The 26,098-nt window shown below is 59.2% G+C and overlaps 2 protein-coding genes across 7 annotated transcripts in view; one reads left to right on the forward strand and one right to left on the reverse strand.

The window, feature by feature from the left end:
• Positions 1-5,624, forward strand: part of SOX13 (SRY (sex determining region Y)-box 13) — a 42,240-nt gene extending 36,616 nt beyond the window's left edge. For 5 of the 6 annotated variants that reach the window (XM_012726976.1, XM_012726972.1, XM_012726975.1 and 2 more), the window contains exons 8-14: positions 790-875; positions 1,076-1,238; positions 1,555-1,664; positions 1,812-1,908; positions 2,159-2,302; positions 3,144-3,360; positions 3,852-5,624. In XM_012726976.1, coding sequence (XP_012582430.1) covers positions 790-875; positions 1,076-1,238; positions 1,555-1,664; positions 1,812-1,908; positions 2,159-2,302; positions 3,144-3,360; positions 3,852-4,128 — 1,094 coding nt within the window. In that variant the 3' untranslated portion in view covers positions 4,129-5,624. Of the gene's footprint in view, positions 1-789; positions 876-1,075; positions 1,239-1,554; positions 1,665-1,811; positions 1,909-2,158; positions 2,303-3,143; positions 3,397-3,851 lie in introns of all 6 variants that reach the window. The other variant, XM_012726977.1, reaches the window with a different exon arrangement.
• A 2,910-nt stretch (positions 5,625-8,534) lies between these two features.
• On the reverse strand, positions 8,535-26,097 carry ETNK2 (ethanolamine kinase 2). Its single transcript, XM_004685532.2, has 8 exons — positions 25,652-26,097; positions 23,853-24,112; positions 21,073-21,195; positions 15,632-15,774; positions 15,009-15,092; positions 12,575-12,720; positions 10,833-10,906; positions 8,535-9,542 (listed from the first exon to the last, which is right to left on the reverse strand). The coding sequence occupies exons 1-8, from the start codon at positions 25,907-25,909 to the stop codon at positions 9,470-9,472; spliced, it is 1,161 nt and encodes a 386-aa protein (XP_004685589.1). The 5' UTR covers positions 25,910-26,097; the 3' UTR covers positions 8,535-9,469.
• Between the last annotated feature and the right edge of the window lies 1 nt (position 26,098).

Genomic DNA, 26,098 nt, shown 5'->3' on the forward strand with positions numbered 1-26,098 from the left:
CACACACACACACACACACACACACACACACACACACCCGGAACACGCTTCTCCAGCAGGCATAGCCACACACACACACACACACACACACACACACACACACACACCAGCAGGCATAGCCACACACACACACACACACACACACACACACACACACACACCCGGAACATGCTTCCACAGCAGGCATAGACACACACACACACAAACACACGCACACACACACACACACACACCCGGAACACGCTTCTCCAACACACTGCCCAGCCATTGGTCAGTGATCTCTGCCACCAGCTTGGGCAGCTTCTTGATGCTGGGCCTGGTTGCGGGCAGAGGTCAGCTAAGGAGAAGAGAAGGGGCATGTAGAGAGAAAGGAAGGTCTGTGGCATCTGGAGGACGGGGGTTCAGCCGCCCCAGGCTCCCACTGTCGCCCATCTAACTTCTCCAGGTCTCTATCTTTATGGGGTAATGACCCAAGTTCTGCCACATGAGGTGTTGTTGAGAGGGGAGGTCCCTGGTGGGGGGTAGCCAGCAGCTACTGCTTTTGTGCCCCACATATATAAGGCACCCCTAGAATGGATAGGTGGCAACCTGTTCTTTTGCCATTGGGTTGCAGCTCGATGTCAGTGGGCTGGAGATCCTTGGGTGTGTGGGGGTCTGGGAGGGTGGTGGTGGGAAGCGAGGTGGGCCTGCCCTGAGCTTCTGTCCACTCTGCCACGGGGGCCTTGGCAGGTAGGGTGTGTGCTGGTCTGTGCTCATCTCGGGCCTTTCTCCTTGCCACCCTTTCCACAGTGGAATATCCGCTGCAGTTGCTACACAGCCCCCCTGCCCCAGTGGTGAAGAGGCCGGGAGCCATGGCTGGCCACCACCCCCTGCAGGTACGGCCGCCCTCCAGGCCCAGCTGGCTCCGGAATGTGACGGCTGCTGTCCCCGGGGATCCTACCTTCTGCACCCGCGCCCTCTGTCCTTCCTGTCTCCTGCCCTGGATATGCTGGTCTCTGTCACCCTCTGTCCCCTTCATCCCTCTGGGGACGTCATGTCTCCTTGGGTGGCCTCTGACCCTCTGGGTCTCCCCCAGGAGCCCTCCCAGCCCCTGAACCTAACAGCCAAGCCCAAGGCCCCCGAGCTGCCCAACACCGCCAGCTCCCCCAGCCTGAAGATGAGCAACTGTGGACCCCGCCCCCCCAGCCACGGGGCCCCCACGCGGGACCTGCAGTCCAGCCCTCCCAGCCTGCCTCTGGGTAAGCTTCCTGCCTCCAGTTCCTTTCCCCATAGTAAGGGCACAGGCTTGCTGTCTTCACCCCCTTTTAGTTCTCAAAATCCAGTGCTTGAGAGAACCCCTTCCTTCTATACCACCACATCAGACCAGGCAGCACCAGCCTCAGAGATTCAGGCCACTGAAGTGCACAATTTTGGGGGTGCCATGCTGCTTCCTGCACAGCAGCCAATGCAAAGAGCGCCCCCTTGGGGATATGCAGTGCAACTGCCCTGAGAGGCAAGAGGGAGCAACCACAGGCTGTCAGGTGGCTGCCCCTCAGCTCCCAACCCCCCACTTAGGCTTCCTTGGTGAAGGGGACGCAGTCACCAAAGCCATCCAGGATGCTCGCCAGCTGCTGCACAACCACACCGGGGCCTTGGAAAGCTCTCCCAACACCCCTTTCCGAAAGGTATGCGCCCCGACGCCCCTGCACCTGGGTGCCGGGAACAGGCGGTGGCCGGGGTGGGAGACAGGTTGAGGCCCCCAAAGGGAGGTGGGGGAGGAAGTGGGGCACACAGAGGGTCAGATGTGTACCGGCTGCCTCTGTTGACCCCAGGACCTCATCAGCCTTGACACCTCCCCCACCAAGGAGCGGCTGGAAGAGAACTGTGTGCACCCCCTGGAAGAGGCCATGCTGGGCTGTGACATGGACGGTGAGTGGGGCTCTGGGCTCTGCCAGGGGCTGGTGGGCAGGAGGCCCCGTACCTCCCCCCAGGGCCCGGGTGAGCAAGCTCTGCCCGGACTCTGCTTCTGTGTCTGCCCCTTGACAGTCTCTGGATCCCTGGCTACCGTGGGAGCCCCACCCCCGCCCAGCAATCCAGTAGGGGGTGTCGCTGCTGCCTGCCCTGGGGAGTCCTCCTTCCCCAGCCTGGCTGCCCCAGCTGAGTCCATCCTGTCCCCCAGGTTCCCGCCACTTCCCGGAGTCCCGGAACACCAGCCACATCAAGAGGCCCATGAACGCCTTTATGGTGTGGGCCAAGGACGAGCGGAGAAAGATCCTCCAAGCCTTCCCTGACATGCACAACTCCAGCATCAGCAAGATCCTCGGTGAGAGCCAGAGAGCTGGGCCTCCGGGAATCCGGGAGCCCCAGGGGCCCCAGGGGCGTCGCCTGCAGGACCTGGCCTGGGTCAGCTGGGTCTGCCCAGGGCTTGCTGGATGATGGCCAAATCTTGCTGGGATCTGCTGGGCCCTGGGGCCTTGTTCCCCATCAGGGATCTGCTGGGCCCTAGGGTGCTGAACCCCTGCTGGGTCCTGGGGTGCTGAACCCTATCAGGGATCTGATGGGTCCTTGGGTGCTGAACCCCATCAGGGACCTGCTGGGTCCTGGGGTGCTGAACCCCATTGGGGATCTGCGCGTCCTGGGGTCTTATACCATTATGGGTCTGCACCAGAGAACGCAAGGTGGGGAGAGAAAGAATCTTCACTGCCCTGCTCTCTCTGGTCATTTGCACTGTTTGCCGCAACCCTGCACTGGCAGGAAACGGAGCACCTGCCCCTGTCTGGGTGTCAGTAGAAAGGTTTTGTGAAATACGTGTCCCCATGGGAGGCCAGATGTGGGGCTAGAAGAGGAGGCTCCCCCAGCACCTCATCATCACTCCAGAACGGGGTGTTTGGTCCTTAGAGCGCCTGCTGACGGCCGCCCGTATGTTCACACAAAGCAAGCGCACCAGAGGCCTGGGAGTTGCTGGGTGGCCCGGAGCGTGGTGGGTGCTGCACCTTTGGCTGGCAGTGGGATGCCATCTACGTCCAACTTCACTCATTTGTCAGCCCAGCTTGTATCAGGCCAGCTTGCATTAAGCGCTGGCCCCCACGTCTGGGCCTGCGGTCTGCCGGAGCTGGGCAGCGGTCCGCAGAGAGCCCAGTCCTGACTGCCCGCCCTGGGCGCAGGCTCCCGCTGGAAGTCCATGACCAACCAGGAGAAGCAGCCTTACTACGAGGAGCAGGCGAGGCTGAGCCGGCAGCACTTGGAGAAGTACCCCGACTACAAGTACAAGCCGCGGCCCAAGCGCACCTGCATCGTGGAGGGCAAGCGGCTGCGGGTGGGCGAGTACAAGGCCCTGATGAGGACCCGGCGCCAGGATGCCCGCCAGAGCTACGTGGCCCCGTGAGCAGGCCCCCGGGAAGCTGGCTGCGTGCGTGCGTGCGTGCGTGCGGGCGTGCGTGCGTGCGGGCATGTGTGTGACGGCAGGTGACTGGCTGGGGTGCCTGGTGGCTCAGGGTGAGAGTGCCTGGGAGAGAAATGTGCCCGTGAATCCTGTTTTTGGCAATGCACTAAAAGTTCAGGGGTACTAAAAACCGAGGCACCCTCACACAGGCACCCAGCTTCCTGGTGGCTTCCTTTCGACAAGAGCCCCCTGGAGCATTTAAAGTTGACAGCTTCTAAGAACTGGCTGCACACATGCTCGTCAGGGAGTGTCACTGGGGAAGCTGCCCGGACAGCCAGGGTGTGGTCCGTCAGACGGGGGACAGCCAGGGTGTGTGTGTCTCAGAGCCAGAGGGCATCAGGTGGGGGGCCGCTCTGAGGGGGCCAGGGCGGGGCCGGGCTGGGGGTGCAGTGAGACTGCATCCCTAACCATGCCTCTTCCTGTCCCACAGCCCGCAGGCTGGCCAGGTGCAGATGAACACCTCTGACGTCCTGTGCCCGCGGGTGGCGGGCATGCCCCTGGCACAGCCCCTCGTGGGGCACTACGTGCCCCGAAGCCTGGACCCCAACATGCCTGTCATTGTCAACACCTGCAGCCTCCGGGAGGAGGGCGAGGGCACAGAGGACCGGCACTCGGTGGCGGACGGCGAGATGTACCGGTACAGTGAGGACGAGGACTCAGAGGGCGAGGAGAAGAGCGACGGGGAGCTGGTGGTGCTCACAGACTGACCCCGGCCACGCTGGCGGGCACGGCCGCCCACCCGGACTCCGTTGGTACTTGGACTTGGCGTGCTCCAGAGATGGGCACGGCTGTGCACTGTAGATACATTGGAGGGGAGGGTGCCCTTCCCCGCCGCACGGAGGCGCACTTGAGGCGTTGGGGCTGGGGGGGCAGGGCCTGCGTGGCAGGGACGGCTGGCCGAGCTCCTTGGCCCTCGGGAGTCATGGCTGGGGGCCCTGTCTGACACTTCTCCCTTGCAGGTGTGCCCACCCTGGGGGCCTAGCAGCTCTAGGCCTGTCCCCTGGGGTCACATGCTTAGTCCTGGCACCAGCCACCATGGGGCCAACACTCTCTGCCCCCACCCCCACCCCGCCCCAGTCCTCTATCACCAAGATCACTTTGTGCTTTGTGCAAAGAGGTCCCGCTGTCCTCTCTCTGTCTTCTGCCAAGCCCGTTGTGCCTCTGGCTGCTGCGTGTGTGCGTGTGTGTGATCACATGCACTCATGTGCATATTCATCTGTTCATTCATTGCACAAGATATTTATTGAGTGCCCACTGTGTGCCAGACACCGTTGCTGAGTTCCTGTGGGCGTGTCCCTCGCTGCCACCCTTGCTTCTCTGGGGGCCTTTCTGTGCTTCTCTGTGTCCCCAAATTGCTACCTCTTTGTCAGTCTGGGTGTCTCAAGTTCCGTGTGTCCTGTGTGCATTTCTCTGTGGCCTTGTTTCTGCAGGGCCCTTTCTGTCTCCCCCTTTTCTTGGCTCCTGCTAACCCTTAAATACCCGCTGCTCACTCTGGGTCTCTGTAGTCCCCGTGTCCACCCCTGGGCCCGCCAGCCCTCCCTACCACCCTCTCCCCGACTCTGCCAGTCGGTTCCCACAGAGCCATTTTTAGCTTGGAGCAGCATGGGAATGCACTCGGCCTCCGAGGGGCTCTCTCTGTCCTGGTGACCCAGGCCTGGCCCCAACCTGAGTGCCAGGAGTGAGAACAGGAGGAGGGCACCCTCTCCTTGCCTGCTGATGCCAGGTGCCCTGGAGAGTGGGGTGTTGGGGCAGCTGGTCTGCATTCCTCCCACCACACAACAAGGGGGGGTGGGAGGGCTCCCCCTTCTTGGAAGGGCTTAGTGAAGACTCAGGCTTCCTCCCCTGCAACACCCCCACCTGTGGGGGAAGGGGGGGAATTTGCCGCTATCCCGATCACATATACCAGTCAATTGCCCTAAGAAAATCAAATCCCATTGGCATCTTGACTCCAAAGATCCTGAACAGTCCTTGGGTCAGGGTGGAAAGGAATCCCACGGGGGTGGGGGTGGGGCGGCGGGTGAGTGGGGCCTCGATGCCTGGGCCCCCCCACTTTCTTCCCTCCCCAAGGCCCTACGACTTCTCTCCAGGCTGTTTCTTTTTTTATGACTGTAAACATAGATAGTGCTTTATTTTGTTAATAATAAGATAATGATGAGTAACTTAACCAGCACATTTCTCCTGTTTACACTCTGGGGACTTTTTTGTTTTCTGTTGGCATAATAAAGACAGACCATTTCAGAGTCTGGCCCTTGCACAGGGGAGGGGGAGACTGGCCCAAGCCCAGAATTGCAGACGGAGTCGCCAGCCCAGGCACCACTGCCCCCTGGTGGCGGCTGAGGGAGCATCAGGTGTGAGGCCTGGAAGGAAGCTTCTGGCCAGGGAGACCAGGCCCAGGGTAGACAGACCTAGGCAGGTGCACTCTGAGTGAGTCAGGCCTGCCTTGAGGAGTGAGCCAGACCTCCTGCCCAGGTCCTAAGGAAGGAGACCATGGTAGGAGCACTCAGGATGCCTGTGTTCTCGCCAGAACTAGCTACGTAGTAAGGGTCTGTGACCACCAGGGTCCCCCTTTGGGCTTCTTTGGTCTCATCTGACAACAGGGAGGTTCCAGCTTAACCGAGGTTGTTATACTCTGAGAGGAGGAATCCAACTTGCTGCTCTCTGTACGGTGTGGGGGAGGGCTTGTAAGATACCCCAAATCCATTTATAAGCCCCCCCACCAAGATACTAATCCAATTAAGCATAGTCTCGTGCCATCCAGACTTTGCTTGTGGCCTTATACTCTGCCTTATACTTATAACATGAGGAGAAATAATGGTCCCTAAGCTCCAAAAGAACTGGGATACAAGCTGAAACTCTCAAGATACAACAGTCAATTTAAAAGACCAAATCTTGTGGGTAAAAAGTGACTCCATTAATATGGACTGGGGGCAGCAAAGCCAGTTGGCAATCCTGGTGAAAATGTTGGACCTGGCTAGGATTAATAAAGGTTTGTGTTTGCAACAAGGGAGGTGAATGGTCAGTGTACAGCATACAGGCCTGGTCCCAGGTGTGTCATGCCACATCTGGCCCTCAATAGAATAGGCCATTGTCACAGTGGAGGGGCCCAGAAGAGGACTGGAGGGAGCCCCGTGGACACATCCTCAAGGAACGGTTGAAAGGGTCAGGGATGTTTTGGCCAGAGAACAGGAAACAGGAAGACAGAAAATACAAGGTCACTGTCAAAGCTGGCGGGTGAGCAGCGTATATTCTATAACTCAGGCACAACTACTTATGAATGTCTCCAAGATTAGTATTTTCAGTTTAATGATTTTTTGACAAAGATACTCAAAAGTGGTAGTGATGTTCCCAAAAGGAGTTATTCAAGCAGAGGCTCCTGAATGCTGGAAAAGGGATTCCTCCCAGGGAAGGACTGGGGGAAGAAGGTAGGTGTGGTTGATTCCAGGGAGTGAAGGTTTCCAAGAGCCTCCATCTTCTGATCTAGAAAAGCATCTTGGCTGCTGCAGGTCGGCACACCCCGGCCTCCTCTGCTTACCGCCCCCTGGAGGAGCAGAAGGGACGGTGCTGGGGAAAGGCGCTTGGCTGCTGCGAGGCCTGCCCTCTAGTGGCCACACAGGGGAGGTGCTCATTCCATTTTAAACGCCATCTGCCTCCCTTCACCCCCACTGTTACAAATCAAATCCCGCCGATCCGGACACCCCCTGCCAGGCTCACCCTTGCCCCCGCTCCCGGGTTCTGGAGCCGTGGGGAGCTACGGGTGGCACTGCCCACCCCTCTGGTGGCCTTTGTCCTGACCTCATTCCAGCTGCTGAGACTCAGTCCTCAGGGTCTGGTGCTCTGGAGTCCCAGGCTGGATGGGATCAGGTGGTTGACAAGGTCGGGGAAGGAATGTCCTGGGCATTACCAAGAAGGACAGCATGAACTTGTTCGATGCCCGCTCTGTGGGGTCCGACCCTCCCAAGAAACACCTGGCAGGGGCACTTTAGAGGGTCTGGAAGAGGCGGGGTGAGTGGAGCCTAGGCTAGCTCAAGCCTGGGGGAACCAAGAGAGCAGGTTTGGGTTAGTCTGAGGTGGCCATGAGTCAGTGAGGTACTTAGCGGGGGTGGGGGGGGTGGGGGAAGGGGCGTGCCCGCCCACTACCCCCAAGAAGCAAAAATGAGGATGCTTTCTCAGCACCTGTAAGTTAGCTCCTGCACAGGTGGGGCTTGGGGCCTTAGGGGCACAGGTGGTAAGGGACCCTGGCCTACCTTTCTCTGCTCGCCATCCTAACACTGGCTGCCAGGCTCACCACCCCAACATTTGCCACTGAGAAGCCAGACCCTTGACCACTTGACCCATTGATGACCCTTGGGGTCCTACCTGCCGACCCTGGCTACCTTCGCTATGCCCAGACACACCCTTCCCCCACCAGCACCCAGCCTGGACTCAGTTTTGCTAACCATCCGGGCAGCCATACCAGATCACCGTGACCTTGAAGAAGCCCCAGCTGCCAGTGCCAGCTCAGCTCCAGCGGTTGCCATGGCACCCTGGTACTTTTGCAGACAAAAGCCGAACCGCCAGCGTCCACCTGGCAGGCAGCCTCTGTGGGGCTGTTGCTGTCCCTGACACCGCTGGCATCTTCTGGCCCCTGCCCCCAGGTGGCAGCCGCCCTGTGCCCCACCCTGGAAAAGGAATTGTGAGGATGCATCTCAGCCTGTCTGCTCCCCTCCCCTGGCCTTCTGAGAAAGTGATAGATTACTTGCAGAAATCCTGGCCTGCTTTGGGGCTGCTTACCTCGGGGCAACTCCCCCACCCCCCACCCCCTGCTGACCAAGGGACATGCCAGTGCCACTGTTAGGGCCGCACTGGTGGTCACGCAGTTTCCTGGAACCCTGGACCCACAGCCAAGTGTTTCCAAGCAGCGGGCTCCAGCAAGATGGCCAAGGGCAATCAGCTGTGAAGCCAGCTCTGCAGGTTACCCCCAGCAGGGAGCTGAGGCCTTGGGAGCTGGCTGCCTGGTGGGCATAGCAGAAAGTATAGCCTGAGGAGATCCCCCCAATTCGGGCCAGAAGCCCTCCATCCCCCACTTCACGTGGAATCCTCACCGGCGGCACACAGACACACAGTGGTCCAGAAATGGCCATTTTTAATGCAGAAAACCACGATAATTTACAAATGAATCAATGTGTGGGTCAGAACCAATGAGCCCCACAGGGCTGTGAGGGATCCAAAAGGAGATGGAGGCCTTGAGAGCTCAGCCAGCACCTTCAGCCCATTCTGCCCAGGCTTTCATGGGCCAGCCCGCCCAGCTTCCCCCTGGCCACTCCCAATGTGGGCCCTTGGAAGTGGCGGCCGGGCAGTGGGGGCAGGTGGGGACCCAAGCAGAGCAGGACTCTGGGGGCCCAGGGTGTCACCACTCCCTCGCCTCCCCTCCCAGCAGGCCACAGTGGGACAGCGTGGGCACCATGCCCAAGGGGCACCGAGGGGCAGGCTGCATCCTTGGCCTGAGGGTGGTCTGAGGATCCGGCTTGGTGTGAAGGATCTCGGGGGGGGGGGCAGCTGCTGGTGGAGCTGGCAATCCTGAAGCTAGACCCCTCCCCGAGATGGGCACATCCAGCAGGCAGAGTTGGCATGCTGCTGGTTTGGGCTCAGCACCTCCCACAAGGGGCATGCAGGGGGAGAAGGACTGGGGGCTCAGGGCACTGGAGGTAGAAAGGAGCCCTCCCCGCTCCCCCCTTCCCTAAGCCAGGAAGGTCAAAGACACTAAGGCAGCCCCGATGCCAGCAGGGCTTGGGGCAGGGAGTGCTGGGCTTCCCAGGGTTGACTGTGGTCCGGGTCCTGGCTGGCTACAGGCACTTCCCCCCAAGTCTAGTGAGGTGAAGGGGACCCCCAGAGCTGAGTCCGAACAGGAATGTGATCTCCAGCAGTACCCATGGGGCTGGTGGCACAGGCACGGCCTTCTTCCCGGGCGCCCGCCTGCCCCTCTCCCGCCTCCAAGGGGGTGGCCCCCGCAGCAGAGGGGGGCCTGGAGAACAGCTCAGCCAGGGGGTGGGAGGGGAGGACGGGAGCTGGTCACTTTGGCATCTCCAAGGCCCACACTTGAGGCTTCACCTTGAAGTACTGGTTGAATCGGATCACTGCGTACCTGCCAAGAGACGGAGCTGGGTGTGAGGAGCGCACCCGGCCTGTTCGGGGTCCTCACTGGGACCCCCCCAACATGGGCGCCAGCGCATTTAGCCCATCCTCCTCTGAGCTGGTCAGTTCCAGCCCAGGCTCAGGCTCATTTTTAAATTCTGACTACGATTTTTCATTATGGACAGCACAGTCCTGTGCCAAGGATGTTGGTTGGGAGTTTCACAGTTCAGAAGAGCTGTGCCTTCATCTTGGGCACCATCCCCGGGACTTGGTCACTTTGCCAACCGGAACTGTCCCCATCAATCAGTAACTGTTCCCTCTGCTCCCTCCTTCCCCTTCCCTCCCCCCAGCTCTCCCCTTTCCCTGACCCCTCTCACACCTCCTCCCTCCCCTCCCTTTACCTCTCACCTCTGCCCTCTCCTCTCCTTCCCCCTTCTCCCCCCTCACCCCTCACCCCCTTGACTCCAGCCCCTGGCAGCCACGGTCCTCTCTCCATGAATCTAACTATTTGAGTCACTGAAATGGAATCACACAGTACTTATTTCTAAGTCTGACTTATTTCACTCAGCATCATGTCCTCAAGGTTCATCCGGCATAGCACCTGGCAGGATTTTCCTTTCTTAGGCTGAGTAACGCCCTGTGCTATGTCAGGCCATGGGGCGTCCACCTGTGGCCGGCCCTGCCCCCCTTACCTGGTGTGAGTGATGCTGGGTGCCGGGGTGTGCATTCGGGGACCCTGTTTCCAACCCCTCCACCATCAGAGCTGGCCAGGGGGGTGGGGGGCCCACGCTGGAGGCTGAGGGCACTGGGGGCTGTCTCCTGAGGGGCCACCTGGGGTCCGGCTCCAGCCAGGGCATGCCAAGCCTCACCACGCCCTGGGGGCCACTGAGGTGGGTTAGGCCTGAGCCTCAGTCACATGACTCACAGTGGACACAGGGAGGCACCCCTACCCTCCGGAGTGCTGGCCCTCTGCTCCAAGATGAGGTGGGACCCGTGACTCTTTTGCCTCCCACAGGCTGGTGGGGCGCCACGCAGGGCACGTGGCAGTGGGGCAGGTGGCAGGGTGAGTCCCCAGGGGGTAGGTGGGAGGGAAGGGCTGAGGAGAACGTCCCCACTGGTTGGCGCTTCCCTGGGTGCCGCTGGAGCAGTCACCACACTGGACACGGTCAGCTGGCTGGGAAGTGTCAGCGGGCGGAGGAACGGACTCTGGATGTTCTAGTTGGGCTGCCCTTTGCTCCCATGCTCTGGGCTCTCTGCCACCCCAGGCCCAGGCCCAGCCCCAGCCTGTCCCCTCACTCACCTGAGGAAGTCAAAGTCGATGGTGGAGAACTGGCTCTGGATGAGGGCCCAGAGAGCCCAGAAGAAGTGAGATGCCTGGAACAGACCAGAGAGTGAGTGTGACGGATGCCCCCAGACCGCCAGTCATAGGCCCCACGTGGCTGGAAGGACACAGTCACTCTGGAAAATTTGGAGCTGGGACACTGGTGACACTGGGGGTTCTCCCCAACACAGGTGGAGGCTGTCAGTGCACGGAAAGGGGGCTCCACTCCCGACAGAAAAAGCAAGTAAAGTAGGTTCTTCCTGCCCTGGGGCCAGGAGGATGGTGCTTCTAGAACTTTCAGCTTGTTCCCCAGATCAAGCGGGACCTGAACTTCATTCCTGGTGCCTCCCTACACAGAGGAATCTTCCAAGCCCTGCTGTCTAGGACATAATATGGGCCCCCAAATCAGAGATCAGGGTTGAACCGCTCAGCAGCACCCTGGCCAAATGGTCTCAGGGTTGAGTTTGCTGTCAGACCCACCAGACTGACCCCCACCGCTCCCTTTCTATCAGAGGTGACTTGGGGAGGGAAACGTGTCTAGATGTGGGAGCAAGGCCCAGGCCTGGTTACTGGCCAAGTGTTCAGCTGTTTTCCCCACAGGGCCCAGGTCACCCCAGGCTCGGGAAACCAGGTGTTCAGGTTGCTACTGCTACCCCTAAACAATGTGGAGACACCACCCCAGCCAGGGGACCCCAATATCCTGCGCACAATGGGGTTGACTACGGTACCTCCTTCTACTCTCCCCCTTTTCAGGACTAGCAAGTATGAACGGACACTAAAAACTTGAGCAAGAGGAAGAACGTGATAAAGCACCAGTTTCTTGCCAGTGAAGAAAACAGACTCAGGTAAGTACAGATTTTATTTAGCTCTCTTTGTCTTGTTGCTGATGCGTGGCTGACAACCAGTTGGCACACCCTGGCGCACACCAGCATCGACCTGGCATGAGCCGCTGCCTCGGGTTAAGTGTCACACAGACTGAGAAGCGGCCACCCAGTGATCTGAGTAGGAAGTGACTTGGCTGGTGGGCGAGGATCCCAGAGGCCTGAGTCAGCGGAGGTAGGCTAATTCCAGGGGGCTAGCCAGGGGGTTAAACTGCCATACGTGATCTCCACGGGCTGACAAATCACCATGGGGCTTGTTTAACTGCAGCATGACGGGCTGAGGCTAGATGCTAGAGACAACTCTTTGTCCAAGTGAGAGAACTGCCAAAATGGGGAGCTGGGAGCTTACTTGGCAGTAGTTCAGTAGGAAGAGAACCCAGACTTGACGGGGGCTGGAGAGCAGGGAAAGGACACCTGGATATTAAGGCATGCCAGATGACTCTCCCCAGACCTCACCTCTAGGGTGGGGCTCAGGAGCACAAGATGGGGCCCCTATCACCTCAGACCTGACCCTGGGGGGAGACCTCACCTCTAGGGTGGGGCTCAGGAGCACAAGCTGGGGTCCCCATGACCTCAGACCTGACCCTGCGGGGAGACCTCACCTCTAGGGTGGGGCTCAGGAGCACAAGCTGGGGTCCCCATGACCTCACACCTGACCCTGCGGGGAGACCTCACCTCTAGGGTGGGGCTCAGGAGCACAAGCTGGGGTCCCCATGACCTCACACTTGACCTGGGAGGAAAGGGCTCTGCTTTCCCTCTATTGCAAGGCTGAGCAGGCAGGAGGGGGATGGGCCATGAGACCCTCCTGGGGCTCCCCGGACCCCAGTCACAAGCACTCACCAGGGCAAACTTGTTGACTTGCACGTAGAGCCTCTCCACCTCCCTGGGGGTCACCGCCATCCCCTTCTGGGCCTGCAGGTAGTACTGCAGCCACTGCATCTGGGTGTCACGCGCCGGGTACCGGGAGTAGTCCACCTCGTTCACACCTGGGCGGGGCCACGCACACATTGCTGGGGGACCTACCTGGGGTCTCCTTCAGCTCACTGGGTCAAGTGTCGTGGGTGTTTCTGCACCCCTCAAAACCTCCGTCAGCTTGCCCTGTGGGGCTGTGCTCAAGGAGGCCGGCCTATTTGTCCGCCAAACTCACCTAACGTGTGGCGAGGCAAACCCCCACCCCAGCCAGGGGCTCTGCTTTCAGGGGCTGGAGCATAGAGGGGCAGACTGCCTGAAGGCAGAGGCACAGCCCTGGGAGTCACGGGACGCCAGAAGACAGCACCACCATACCCCATCATCTTGAGGCTGATATGAATCTGTGGTGCTTGTCAGAACACTGAATCTGGCTTCAATGGCCTTAGGTCTGACTTAACCACCCCTGTCTCACCCAAACAAGCTCTTCCTCCTCACTGGCCTACACCTCCATTTATAAAACCAGGACCAGGACTTGAGGTGTTCCCAGACGGGGCTTCCTTGAGCTGACTACTACGAGAAGGCCTCACCTGAGAGTTTGCCAGGTACTCCAGCTGCTGTGCAATGTCCTGCCAGGCTCGGGAGCCCCAAACAAGCCCCTCCCTTCCTTCTAGCTGCCCCTCCTTGGTCCTCAAGCTGCCAACCCCAGCCACGTCCTGGGCACAGTGGCAGGGACCTTGGTTGGCTTCCCAGCTGGTAAGGACCAGCTTCCCCGCTTAAGACAGGACCAGGGTGGGCCACCGCCCCTGTGTCTTCTTTCCTTCTGCTCTCCCCAAGCTTCCTTACATCCCGAGAGAAACACACTCAATCCCCTCTGTCCCCAGGAGAACCACTGGAGAAGAATCTCCTGACGGAGATGTAGAATCTGGGTGCCCTGACTGATCCTCGCCAGTGGAGGCTGGCTCAGGGCTGGAGCGCCCAGTACTGGTCTCCTTGCCTGAGACCCCTGGAGGCCCCCTCCCAAGTGCCCCATCATTGGTCCTGCCTGCCCTCCTCTCCCATGGCAGGTTCCTTCCCTTCATGGTCAACTTGGGGGCAGGACGCAGTATGCCCCGGGAAGATTCCAGCTGACCCTGCTCTGTAGTGCCAGTGGGTGAGATGAAGACCTTCAGATAGTTCTCTGGGAGGGCTAGTGGGCCTGGCATGCCCAGTGCCTGCCAGTGGCAATCCGTGCTCCCTACTGCACCCCACAGCTTGGCTGTTCTGCCCCGATGCAGCTAACGGCTGCTCCCAGGGAATCATCCCCTCAGGTATGCTGTGCTTGACACACCTGATCACCTGGGTTCCAGAAGGGTCGCGGTTGGGCTGGAGTGGGCCAGGGAGTGACTTGCTTTTCCTAAGCTGCAAGGGCGGCCAAGCTGAGCCCTCCTGGCCAGTCCGCAGCTGTTCCCCCGGCCCTAGTGTCCACCTCCATCCAAGCTGTCTGTATAGTCCTACTTACTGTTTAACAATTAAACCCTCAGGCTGGAAAAACCTGCCCTGCTTCCTTTACACAAATAACTCTATTGTATGTTTCATGCATTTCTAGAACAATCACTCGCCTACGCCCTCCTCAACCTGTGCCATTCTGGTTCCCTGTCCCCACTGCAAAAGCTTCCCTGCTGTGTATCAATCATATCAGCAGCTAACGCCAACATGATGCCTACGAAGAGCCATTCTTGTGTGTGTGTGTGCCAGCCAGCGGGCTCTGAGTTGTCACTACAGAAGTAGCTACTATTATCATCTTCATTTCATGGAGCCACAGGGAAGGTAATTAACCTGCTCGTGTGTGGCTTGTAAGCAACAGAACCAGGATGTGAACTTGGGGTGGTCAAGCTGCTCAGCACCCACCTGGAAATAGTTCTGCCTAAGTTATTCTCACTGGGTCCCTGGGAACATCGCTACCAGCAGTTTGTTCTGCCTGGGTCTGCAGGCAGGGCCCTTACTGGCAATCACACAGGTTGTGATTGTAACAAGGAGCTGGGACAGGGGCCGTGAGGGCGCTGAGGCTGTCCTGTGCTGTGCTGGCCCAGGGGAAGGCACCTTTCTCAAGTCTATGCCAAGCCGTAACTCTGGGACCCTCAGACTGTGTGTTTTCCTAACTTGTTTCAAACTGCCACATCAGGCATCTGCTCTGGGTACAGGGGCCCCTCCTCCTCCACGAGACAGAGAATCTCAAGACAAAATGTGCCCCCCTCACCACTGGACTATGCTATTTCAGAGGAGAGGGGCTCCCGAAGTACAGCGCACCCCGCAAGTACAGCCCTGCTCATCCCCCTCAGTGCCTGTCCTTCATCAGAAGAAAGGTGTCTGACCAGGCCTCTCTCACCTGCAAACTCGTTGAAGTGGTTGCCAATGTCGAAAGCCTGGTAGTTGTAGCCGGCGTACTCGTAGTCAATGAACCGTACGTGTCCTACGAGGCAGGGAGAGGCAGTGAGGGTGAGCGCGGGAGAGCCGGACATGGGCCTGGCCAAGCTGCCGCGGACCTCAGGAAGGCACCTGCCGCTCGCCAACCTCCAAGCGTCCATTTGCCCATCTGCACTGGCCCCAGCTCCAGCTCCCTCCCACAGAGGGCCTCTGGCCATCCAAGGCCTCAGCGAGACTGAAGGTCAGAAAGACCGCCAAGCGCTCTCTGGGAGACCAGCTCTCCTTGGGAGCACCAGGAGCTGCTCTCTGAGAAGGTCTGGGGCAGCCACACGTCCCCAGGAGCGTGGGACATCATGGGGGGCCCTGGCCTGGGGGCCCTAAGGCTGGGACCTTCATAGACCTCGGTTTTGAGCTTGTTGTTAGCAGAGACTTTTTTCAGAGTGGAATTTCTTGCCACCGCTCTCCCGTTCTCTCCAACACATTCACTGCAGACCTAAACCAAGTGCTGGTCCAGGCGCCCACCAAGAGCAGAAGCCCGGGGCCGCTGTTCGGCTGGCCTGGCTATAGCTGCCGGCTGGGCCATACCTTTGGTGCTGTCGTAGATGATGTTCTTACAGAGCAGGTCGTTGTGACAGAACACCACAGGGGAGTCCAACTGGGACAGGTGCTCCTTCAGCCAGGCCAGCTCCTGTTCCAGCACCTCGACCTTAGGGACGTCTGTAGAAAGGCTGCACGCAGGGAGGGAGAGAGGGGCCGGTGGGGTTGCTGACAGCCCACTGGCAGGTGTGGGGCCTGCAGAGTCCTGAGCTGCAGCCGCAGCCGCAGAGGGGCCTTGGGGAAAGGCCACAGTCAGACCCCCACGTCGGTAGCATCTGCAAAGTATACTGGGAGCCTGTCCTCCTCCTTCCTGCGGTTCCTCTAGGAGGAAGAATAAAACACTAAAAGAGGCCCTCCCTGGTGGCACAGTGGGCCAGGACACAGCACTGCAGGCGAGCCACAGCCGCTTCAGGGCGAGCTCGATCCCCGGCCCCGGAGGTGACCCACAGGGTGCGGCAGACCTCTCCTGACCCACACACCCGCTGCTCCCCTCAGCAGTGGACTTCATCAGTCAGCCTGTTCTGCTCCCCACTCTGTGTCTGCTGAATCCTCTCACTGCCCCTGCACCTCTGGCCTGTACCCCAGTTCTGTATGCATAAATAAATAAATTTTTTAAAAAACACCAGTAGAAAAGCATCTCACAAAACAAAAGGCCCTGGCGAGCGCGCTCCTGCTGCTCTGGGAAAAGGACAGAAGATGGAGGGGGCACAGGGAGCCGGGGAGGGGAGGGTGCCTGTTCACACTCACGACTCCTCCCCTATGAGAGGACATGGCCGAGACTCCCTGCCTCCCTGCAAGTGCCCTGGTGAGGGCCTGGGCAGTGCCCGACGGAGCGGCTTGGGCAGGGCGCAGGTCAGTGGTATTGTGGGCCCCTCCCCCTCCAGCAGCGGTGTCACAGATAGAAAGGCCCAGAAGTCTAACTTCTCTTGGCACACACAGACCACTAGGCCCCCAGCAAACTAGGGAGCCAGCGAACTGCTTCCTGGGCTCGACCCTACAAAGCACTTGCTCTCTGGCTTCCCTCTAACTCACCCCTTCCAACCCGAACCGTGTTTCTCTGCCCCAGACCCTGCCAGGCCATGCTTGGGCAACTGGAGGGCACAGGACAGAGACTCACAGAGGACTCCCTCCTCCTGTCCCACCCCCCATGGCATGCCCAGGCATTTCTGCTGAGAGAAATTTGTGTTGAAGAATGAATGAGTGAATGAATCAACCAACCTGCGATGTTATCAGAGGCCACAGGGAAGTTGCTGGAAGTGCACTGTGTAAGATTCTCTGAACTTTGGTCCCCAGGAGGCACACAGGTCTGTGTACACCGAAAAGCCAAATAGCAGCTCACAAAACCCTAGCACCACCAATGGGGAAAGGGGAGGCGACCGGGCTTTTATTTCCATTGTGTCTCCTCCTGTTTGCTTCCCTGTCCAAGACAGGGGGAGTTTACACTAGAGGGAGAATGTGAGCTATGTCCTCTGAGATCTTCCCCCAGGTGGCCTGTCGCCCCTTCACCCAGCCCAAGGCCTGAACACCAGGAAGAGTACTCAGCACTCAGGCAGCCCCCGCTCTCCTGGGAAAAGGGGGAGCGGTAGGCACCTCCCAGGCTTTGAGGTCAAAGCCAGAGAGGAGCTCAGTTTACCTCATCTACCCCATGGGGAAACTGAGGCACGAGGAAGGGGAGGCTGGCAGCTCCAGGTGCCTCGTCGCAGCTGGGGCACCCCTTCTTTCCTAGGGAAAGCAGCCCTCCCCTGCCTGTCCAGGGCCTGAGATCAAGGGGAGCCTCCTGACTTCAAGACCTCAGTGCTCTCAGGCCCTACATGGCCACCCCAGGCCCAGCAGGCTATCCCAACCCCCCACCCCCCGTGGAGTTTTTCTCCATGATGGGGCTGCACAAGAGGCTTCTCATCTTGGCTTTCCTTCAGAGACTACTGTTTCCTTTCAGAGTTTCTTTTTTTTTCTTTTCTTGGACTCAGACTCTCCACAGATAAGAATTAGGAGCTTCCTTTGATGTGCCCTGGTCCCAGTCTGAAAAACACGTGGATGACATTCAAGATGCTTGCAGCCTGGTCCCTGACCTCTGTCTGACCTCCACCCCAAGGCTGTGGGAACAGTCCAGGCCTCTATCTCCCGGCAGCTCCCTCGAGGCGGCCCGCTCCCCTCCCTGGCGCACTCAAGACACGGTCGGCTCCGCCACCTTCGGCCCTTCGGCCCACACGGCTGGACTCTGGTAGTGGAGTTCAAGGCTGTGGGGCTGGCAGAAGGCTAACCAGAGCATCACCAACTCCCATCCCCCAGGCTGAACTGATCCTGCCCCTCCTCTGTCTCCCCAAGGCAGCAGGACAGGATAAAGTGAGTGGGAGCGGCCTCCAAGAAGCCTGGGGGTTCTTCCTGATAAACATTGCCGCCTGGCAACTGTTCCCTGGGCTCTCAGGGTTTGGGGGTGGGGTGTAAAGTCCTGTGTCCTCTCTTGGGCTTTCCAGCTCATCCCTTTCACCTCCCAGCAGTCAACCTGTTCCAGTCTCCTGATGCCCACAAAGCAGTTACCAAGCCCACTTCCTCCCAGACACCTCCACGCCCACCCAAACAGCCAAGGCCACCAAATCTATTTCCCCAAGGTCTATGACTCATCACCCTGATTCCACTCAACCCTACCCCCCCCCAGCTACTCTAGGGCAATGCTCCTCAAAATGTGGTTCCTGGGTCCCCCAGCTTAGTCACCTGGAGAACTTGCTTAAACACAGACCCCTCTGGCGTGACCCTAGACTCCTGGCCCTTCACCTGCACTTAGAGGCACCCCAGGGAGTCTCATGCTGACATTCTGGGAACCCTCTTCTAGTCTTCCCACTCAGCAACGAGAGTACCCAGCTGGCCTCCCATCTCGACTCCCTACCCCTTTCTGCAATGCTCAGCCACGCTGAAGCTCCATATGCTGGAAAGCCTTCTTCCTTTTCTTCATAATCGAATCATGTTTTGATTGTGTGAACATTCGTGTCCAACAGTCTATGGTAGAGGAGTAAGGTTCACACCTCTCCAGATGAACGTCACCACCTCACACCCAGCACCAAGCACCCTTGGCCCTCTACCACAGTCTGTCTGGAAAGCTTTGCTCTGAAGACCACCGACCTGGCCAGCTACCCTAGCTCCTGGCCCCATAAGCCGGGGTTTAAGCCTTCAAACTTCCAACGTACACCTGCAGCCCCCTCTCCTAGATCATCCCAGCGCCTCCTGAAGACCTGCCCCAGCTCCCCACCCCTGGCAGAGTAAATGCCACACCCACCTGCCCCCTGGGAGCAGACGGCCGACCCCAAAAGGTGTCCAGGGCAGGGTGAATGCTACCTGCACATTTTTCATTGGTTTAAATTCCAATCACTCAATGTTTGTGAAATGAATAATTGGCTAAATCAGGGTTATTAGGCAACACTGGAGCTCACAGGTCACATCTCATCCAAGTGATTGCTCATCCCTGCCCTGCTTTGGGGCAGGTGAGGTGGTTTGGGGCTGGTCTCCACCCCCTTAAAGAGACTCCGCAAAGTTAAGCAACTCTATTGCCAAGGTCAAAAGTGTAACAAGTCCCTCCCTGGTGGAGCAACTCAGTGCTGCAAGCTAGCCTCAGTGCAAGTTTGATCCCCGCCCCGGAGGTGACCCACATGGTGCAGCAAACCTCTTCTGACCTGCGCGCTGCTCTTCTCAGCAGTGTACTTAGTCAATCTGCCTGTTCTGCTCCTGACTCTGTCTCTGGTGAAGCCTCTCACCTCCCCTGCACCTCTGGCCTGTACCCCAGCTCTGTATGCACAAATATATATTTTTAAAAGATTTATTTACTTATTCATACAGAACTGGGGTACAGGCCAGAGGCTCAGGGGCGGCGAGAGGCTTTACCAGAGACAGAGCGGGGAACAGAACAGGCAGATCGACGAAGTACACTGCTGAGGGGAGCAGCGGGCGGGTCAGGAGAGGTCTGCCACGCCATGTGGATCTCCTCCGGGGCAGGCGGGGATCGAACTCATGCGGAAGCGGCTTAAGCTTCTTAGTGCTGTGCTTTAACCCGCTGCGCCACCAGGGAGGGCCATAAATAAATCTTTAAAAAAAAAAAAAGTATAACAAGAGCAAAGAGTTGGTCAGTGCACCCCCAGGGACCATTCCCAGATGGCCAAGGTGATACGGTGACAGTCCAATGGCAACTAGAATCACAGGGCTCAAGCCTGAGCATCCCAGTTGGCCTCTACTGCGAGGGCTGGCAATGAGCTTGGGCAAATCCCATCCGCTTTCAGTGTCTCCCCCGTCATATGAAGGCAGAGGACTTGACAGTCAGAGGGGCCCCTGGGCTCAGACAACACAGCATCCCGCTTTCCTGACTCTAGTTGCCATTGGACTGTCAGCGTATCACCGTGGTCCTCAGGGTGAGGGCAGTTCTTGTCCCAGCGATAACATGTGACATAGAAGGTTCGAACACGGGCCATCCTGGACAAACAGTCCCAGAGCAAAGCTTGATAATCATTAAGTGGGAGGGTCCAGATAAAGCCATGCGTGTGTGACAGACACCCGTAGGGGGGACAGTTAATGATTGTCTTGTCACCTTAAAAGAGGAGGGACAGCTTCCCCCAAACCTCTCTGTGCGTCACTCCCACTGGACATTTGGAACAGGGTAATGTCCAGTTCCAGCAGGGAATGATGGGAGACTCACTGTTGTCTTTTGGGGGGTTGGGGGACAGAAGCAGTAACAACACTTTCTTCATACCTCCATTCTCTCCTCAGCACACAAGGGAGTCAAGTATCTGAAGACAAGGCCCCTCAGGTTGCTAGTGAGAGTTTAAAGGGAGGTTCAGGGAACTAGTCTTACCTGGAGAGAGGTACTGTCAGGATGGGTGGAAAGAGCAGAGAGGAGACAGCAAGCCGTTAGCCTGGGGAAGGTGGGGAGCGGGGTCCCCAGAGGCAAGTGTGGAGGAGAGGAGCCCAGGCAAGTAGAAGCAGTCCTAGCATCTCAAGGGCTTGTCAGTAGATGAGCTGAGCCCAGACTCTGAACTCAGCCCCACCCTGGGCTCCAGGGAGGCCCCCACCCTGAACCTCAGGGTTCAGCCAGCCTCTCAGGTAGAAATGGCCCTGGGCTGGGAACAGATGTCCGCCTCGGCCTTGCTCTGTGACGCTGGCAAAGTGTAGTGTCAGCTTCAGTGTCATTTAAGTAAAATGGGCCCAACCTCAGTCCCTGTCATCAGAGACCCAAGGAGAAACCAGCACATAGGCATAAAATGGGACCTAATTCCTGAGATTTAGTCAATTCGCCCATGCCTGCTGAGAGACAGAGGCCAAACAATCAGGACTAAGCCCCTGAACCTTGTGGGGACAAGGGGGCTGAGCCAAAAGAACGGGGTTGGGGGGGTATTTGGGTGTGGGGTGGTCCTATTAAGTCCAGTTTTGGACCCTCCCAGTCTTCGTACCTGGGGTTGACCTCGCTCTTCACGAGGGTGAAGTAATTGTGCATCTTGTGCCAGAGGGTGGGCTTGGGCAGGCTGCCGTTGGCATGGATGGTGTGAATCTTTGCCATTTCTAAGGCGATTAACCTAGAGCAGAAATCAGCAGGAGCAGAGAGTCAGTGTGGGGACCTCCAGGGGGCCACCGGATGGACACTGTCACTATTCAGCCGGTCTCTCATTCCCACAGAAGGCAGGTCCTGGCAGAAGGTGACCCTTCCAGGACCTGGGCTGCTCCAGGCCGTGGCAGGGTAAAGCAGTCAGTGATCCCGCTCCACCCTGGGGTCATGTACCCGCAGCAACCCCTGAGGCAGAGGGGTCACTGGGGGTGGAGGCGGTGCCCCCCCCTTTGGACTGTGACCCTTGCTCTCAGGGGGAGGGTGAACGCGGGGTACCAATGGAGCAGGGGGCGGTGATGCCAGGCGGGGAAGAAATGCCTGCCTCTTATCAGCCTGGCCAAGGTGGGGAGGGAAGCGGGCCGGCCCGAGGCAGCCCCTTCCTCTGGGGCAGGGAGTTGATGCTGGAGGCTTGGTGCCAAGGACGCAAAACAAACCAGCGTTCTATTTTCAAGTTTCTCCGGTGGACATTATCCAAGGTCCTGGGAGAGGAGGGGGCGGTGGGCAGAGGAGAAAGCCGGGCTGGGGAAGGTTGCTGGGAGCGGGTGGGGGTGGTGGAGGGTTGACTGGTCAGAGAGGGAGGGCCTTGATAAGGACCCCATCCTCTGACGTCCCGGGCGGGCTCCCCCAGTCCGCTGCCAGCTCTCCCTTCTGGAGCCCCACCCCCTCCCTGCTGCCAAGCTTCCAACATTCAAGCTTCCTTCGCCTCTGCCTGTTGCTCGAATAATAATCACTGGGAAAGACAACAAAGGCATTGGCTGTTTGAAACCTTGTTACCGAGCTGTTCCAGGGACACCCCCCTCTCCTCGCCAGGTCCTGGGAAGGGGCAGCCATGCCCCCTCAGGATAAGAGGGCAGACCAGGGGTTCCTCCGGAAGCCCCAAGGCTCCCACCTCCTGGAGGGTGAGGGTGAGGGGGCGTGGCAGCAAGCAAGTGGGTGGGAGAGGAAGCTGTGCTTTCAGAGACCAGAGGCCCTGAGGCCCAAAGCCAGCCAGGGTTTGGGCAAGGCAGGGACACAGACCTGAGACCAGGCCTTCCCTTCCCAAAGGAAGATTCGGAATAGAGCATGAACAGAGCAGTTCCTTGAATATCAATAGGGCTGTTGTCTAGAATAGCAATGAAAGTAACCTCAACACTCAGCAGTTTTAAGCTGCAAAGACTCAGCAGGCAGCGCCTGGGAGGTGGGATTTAGGGGCACATGGGGCGCTAGCCCCCTGAGATCGCCCCTCTCTGCCTGTCCTGAGAGAGCTGGTCTCCCCTCAGAGGGACGACAGCCTATCACGGACAGGCTACCTCCCATACCTACCAGTTGTTGGCTCTTCCCTGAATGTAAAGTTCTTATTAAGGACCCTAAATCCAGCTGCAATCTTGAGACAATGGTAACTGTCTCCCACCCGAGTGATGCCTCGGATTCCTAGAGGTGGCCGGGTGGCCGGGCCTGGGAGTGGCCAGGCGCTGCCAGTAGCTGAGTTGATGTGTCCAGGACTGAGGGGAAGCTGGGAGGACAACAGCACAAGGTCGCCCTCATCCCCTTCGCCACTCTGACCTCACAACTCCATGTAGAACCTAGGGAGACCCCCTGACAGGGTGATATGTGTCCCCAAGCTACAACACGCAAATCAACGCGAGCATCTGCCAGCCGAAGGTAGTGAGTGTTAAGGAGCCCTGGCCAGGGCCTGAGGCTCTCGGGTTCCTGTCTAAGTCCAGTGACTGTGCCAGGCACCCTAAACTCGGGGTTCAACTGGGTAGCAGATGAGGGAGCAAGGGAACTTCCTGGTCTACTCCCTAGGAGGGTTTTAAGTCTCCTGAGTTACTTGGAAGAGTCCTCCCCTTTGGGACAGAACAGATCCTGTTCTAACTGCCTAACTCATGTAAACCTCAGCCTGCGGGGTGTGTCCTAGTGTGGATGCCCTATTTGGGGGGGGGGGTGGTTGTGGGAGGAAGGAAGATCCTCTCCTCCCCCCCAGCACAGTCAGAAGAGAAAATGTGCCGGGGGCCTGTCTCTGCTTCCCCCTCCCAGGCCCCACAGCAGAGCCTGAAGTGTTGTCTGGGGTCTACCTAAGTCCTCCACATCTAAGCATTTAATGGAAGGGCCTCCCAGAGGGCCATGGTCTCAAGCCTTGGAAGGAAGCCCACCATGTCAGGGAACCCGGATGGAGCTCAGACTAGGGGGGAGGGAAGGGTCTCTCTGGGCTGGCACAGCCATGCCCACCCAGGATGGGATGTCTTCCTGGCATACCTGAGCTCCTGGCAGCCAAAGGGGAGAGCAGGAAACACTGAGTGCTCTGGGGATTTGGCTCCCATTTCATTTCCAAGACTCAGAGATATTTCCAGGCCAGACTTGGGGTGAGGCATGGGTCAGGGTCAGGAAGCAGACCTCTGCTGCGGTTAGGGAACCGGGTGTCTGACGCTCAGCAAAACACATGTTCCCCGAGAACACGCCCTTCTGCAGACCCCACTGAGCGTCGATAGAAAGCTATAGTCCAGAGTAACACACGCACGCCTGCACGCACGCATTTCGTGCAATGACAGTCTGCCGATCTCAGGGCTTAGGAAGCTGCCCAAGGACTTCACAGCCCAGAGCCTGAGGAATTAGGGCGATAAGCACCCCCCACCCCATCAGCCCTCTCACCTGAAGAGCCGGGGCTCCCGGATGTGCTCAGGCCCCAGGGCCATGCCCCTCATGTACTCATAGCACAGCCCGTTCTGGAAGGTGCAGTAGAGCTTGGGGGCACAGCCGTGCGCACGCAGCAGCTGGAAGTTCCTGACCTCGTTCTCGCGATCCACCAGCAGCTCTGTCCGCTCTCCGTACACCCGGACCAGCACGCAGTCCTGCATGTCTTCGTCCACATAGCAGGCCACCAGCTTGTTTGTGATGCCATCAGTGAAGCGCTGGCATGGGGAGAGGACAGTGCCAGAGTGTGTGGGGCAAGTCTCTGCTCTGGCCCCAGGGCTCCCCAGCTCCACACAGGCCGCTCATTTCAAGGCTGTGACCACACAAAACCGCTCGACTCGTAGCCCTCTGTCCTAATGCTCTATACCCTGTTCCCGAAGCTTGGGGTAGTCTGGAGAGTTCCAGGGGAACATGGCAGCTGGGTCTGCCCCTAGTGAACGGGGCTTGGCAGGGAGGAGTTTCCACACTCCAGGGTGGGTAGAAACCCCCTCCTCCCTGGGACCTGAAAGACCTCCAAGGACCCGGAATGTGGTAGGGAGGGCTGGAGTTTACCCAGGACCACTGCCTCTCGCCCCTTGCCAGGAAGGAGACTTTGTCCTCACCCCAACCAGTGGCAGAAGTACAGGAGGGCACGAGGTTGGCACCACCCCAGGGCTTTAGCGGCCAGAGCTCTTCAGGCCTCTGGGTGGCACACCGGGCTGGGACAAGGAGGCATGAACCATCAGGCACAGTGTGAGAGCTGGAAGGGGACTTGGAGGACTCCTGGGGCACTGCTGGGGGGGAAACTGAGGCAGAGGGACTGGCAGATAGCGTGCCTTGTCAGTGCTGGAATTAACCGACGGTTTGGGGATCCCTTGAGAGCCTTATACCAAACAGATTCTTTCATTTTGAAAATGCTACTACCCCCGCCCTCCCACCAGCGGGATAGCCAGGCTCCACACCTGGCCCTGAGTTTTTCCCCAGCAGAAGGCCCATCAGCATGGTGGCCCTACCACTCCAGCACAAGCTGCAGGCACCATTCTCCACAGGCAGCTCCCAGTGGACAAGGTGGGTGGGCAGGTGAAGCCTCTTTGCAGAGGATGCAGATCAGCTGAGGGTCCTCAGTGGGAGGTTCTGCTCCCATCTGTGACCCTGAGATTGTGCCCAGCTGCCAGTGGGAGGTGCCCAGGTTGTGTGTGTGTGTGTGTGTGTGTGTGTGTGTGTGTGTGTGTGAGGGGGAAGGGGGGTGCCCAGCCTAAGGCTGCATGGAGAGTGAGGGCTTCCCCCCAGCGAGGTGGGTGGGGGCCAGCCAGCATTCCACAGGGTGGCTCCAGGCCCGTCTCAGAGCCTGGAGCTGGCCCCCACCACGGGTGGCAGCAACGTGTGTCTAAGTGTGGGGGTTTCCTGAAAAGTTCCTGCCTCCTCAGGTCTCAGGGCCAGCCGGGTAGGCGCTTCTGGGCAAGAGGGGCACCAACACGCAGTGACAGGGGGTGGGGCCCGCACACGCGGCTTGCTGACAGCAGGCAGGTGGACCTTCGGTGTACCCCAGAACCCCAAGAGAAGGGGGGGTGTGGAGGGCCGAGGGCGGTGGGCAGCCGGCTTGGCTCAGGGGCCACACAGAAGGCGAAAGAAGCACACGCCAACCATCATCCCACCCCTCCTGCGCTGCAGCCGCGCACCCCGGGGACCGACACCCGGAAGGATGCACCGACAGACGGCCACGCACCCCGTTCCAGCCCCGGCAGGGCCCGCTCCCGGGCCCGCGCCCGCTCGGCTACCTTGGTCCGAACTTGCTCGGGCTGCCAATGCGGCCGCAGCTCCTGGATGAGGCGCAGGGCGCCCGGGAGGATGTCGTCCTGGTCTACCGAAATGCCGAAGCACGGGACGGCGGCGGCCCTCGGGGGGCCCGGCGGTTCCCGGCAGCCCGCACTGGCCACCGCCTTCTCCTCCATGCCCCATGAGCACTGCGGGCACGGCGCCTGGGTCCTCAGGTAAAAGGGCGAGCACGGCAGAGGAGCCGAAGGGGGCACAGCCATTCCCAGCAGCCCCACCCCCTTGGAGCCGCGGCGCGAACGCTAGCCCCTGCGGGGGGGCCCGGCGCGGGAGTGGGAGTGGTGGAGGAGGGGCCAGGGGAAGTCCATGACTCAGGCGCCCGCTGCCCGCTGCAATCGCCGCCCTGCAGCCCCGAGCCCGAAGCCGACCCGGGAACGCCGGGGCCGGCCGCG

This window comes from Condylura cristata, unplaced genomic scaffold, assembly GCF_000260355.1.
Source record: "Condylura cristata isolate star-nosed mole 26May11 unplaced genomic scaffold, ConCri1.0 scaffold00018, whole genome shotgun sequence".
Lineage (NCBI taxonomy): Eukaryota > Metazoa > Chordata > Mammalia > Eulipotyphla > Talpidae > Condylura > Condylura cristata.

Coding starts and splice junctions, on each gene's coding strand:
- ETNK2 (XM_004685532.2), bottom strand. CDS start 25,909: ATGGCTGTGCCCCCTTCGGCTCCTCTGCCGTGCTCGCCCTTTTACCTG. Junction 15,775..21,072: donor AAGAGCGAGGTCAACCCCAG/GTACGAAGACTG, acceptor CCCTGCGTGCAG/CCTTTCTACAGACGTCCCTA. Junction 15,093..15,631: donor CATCTACGACAGCACCAAAG/GTATGGCCCAGC, acceptor CCTGCCTCGTAG/GACACGTACGGTTCATTGAC.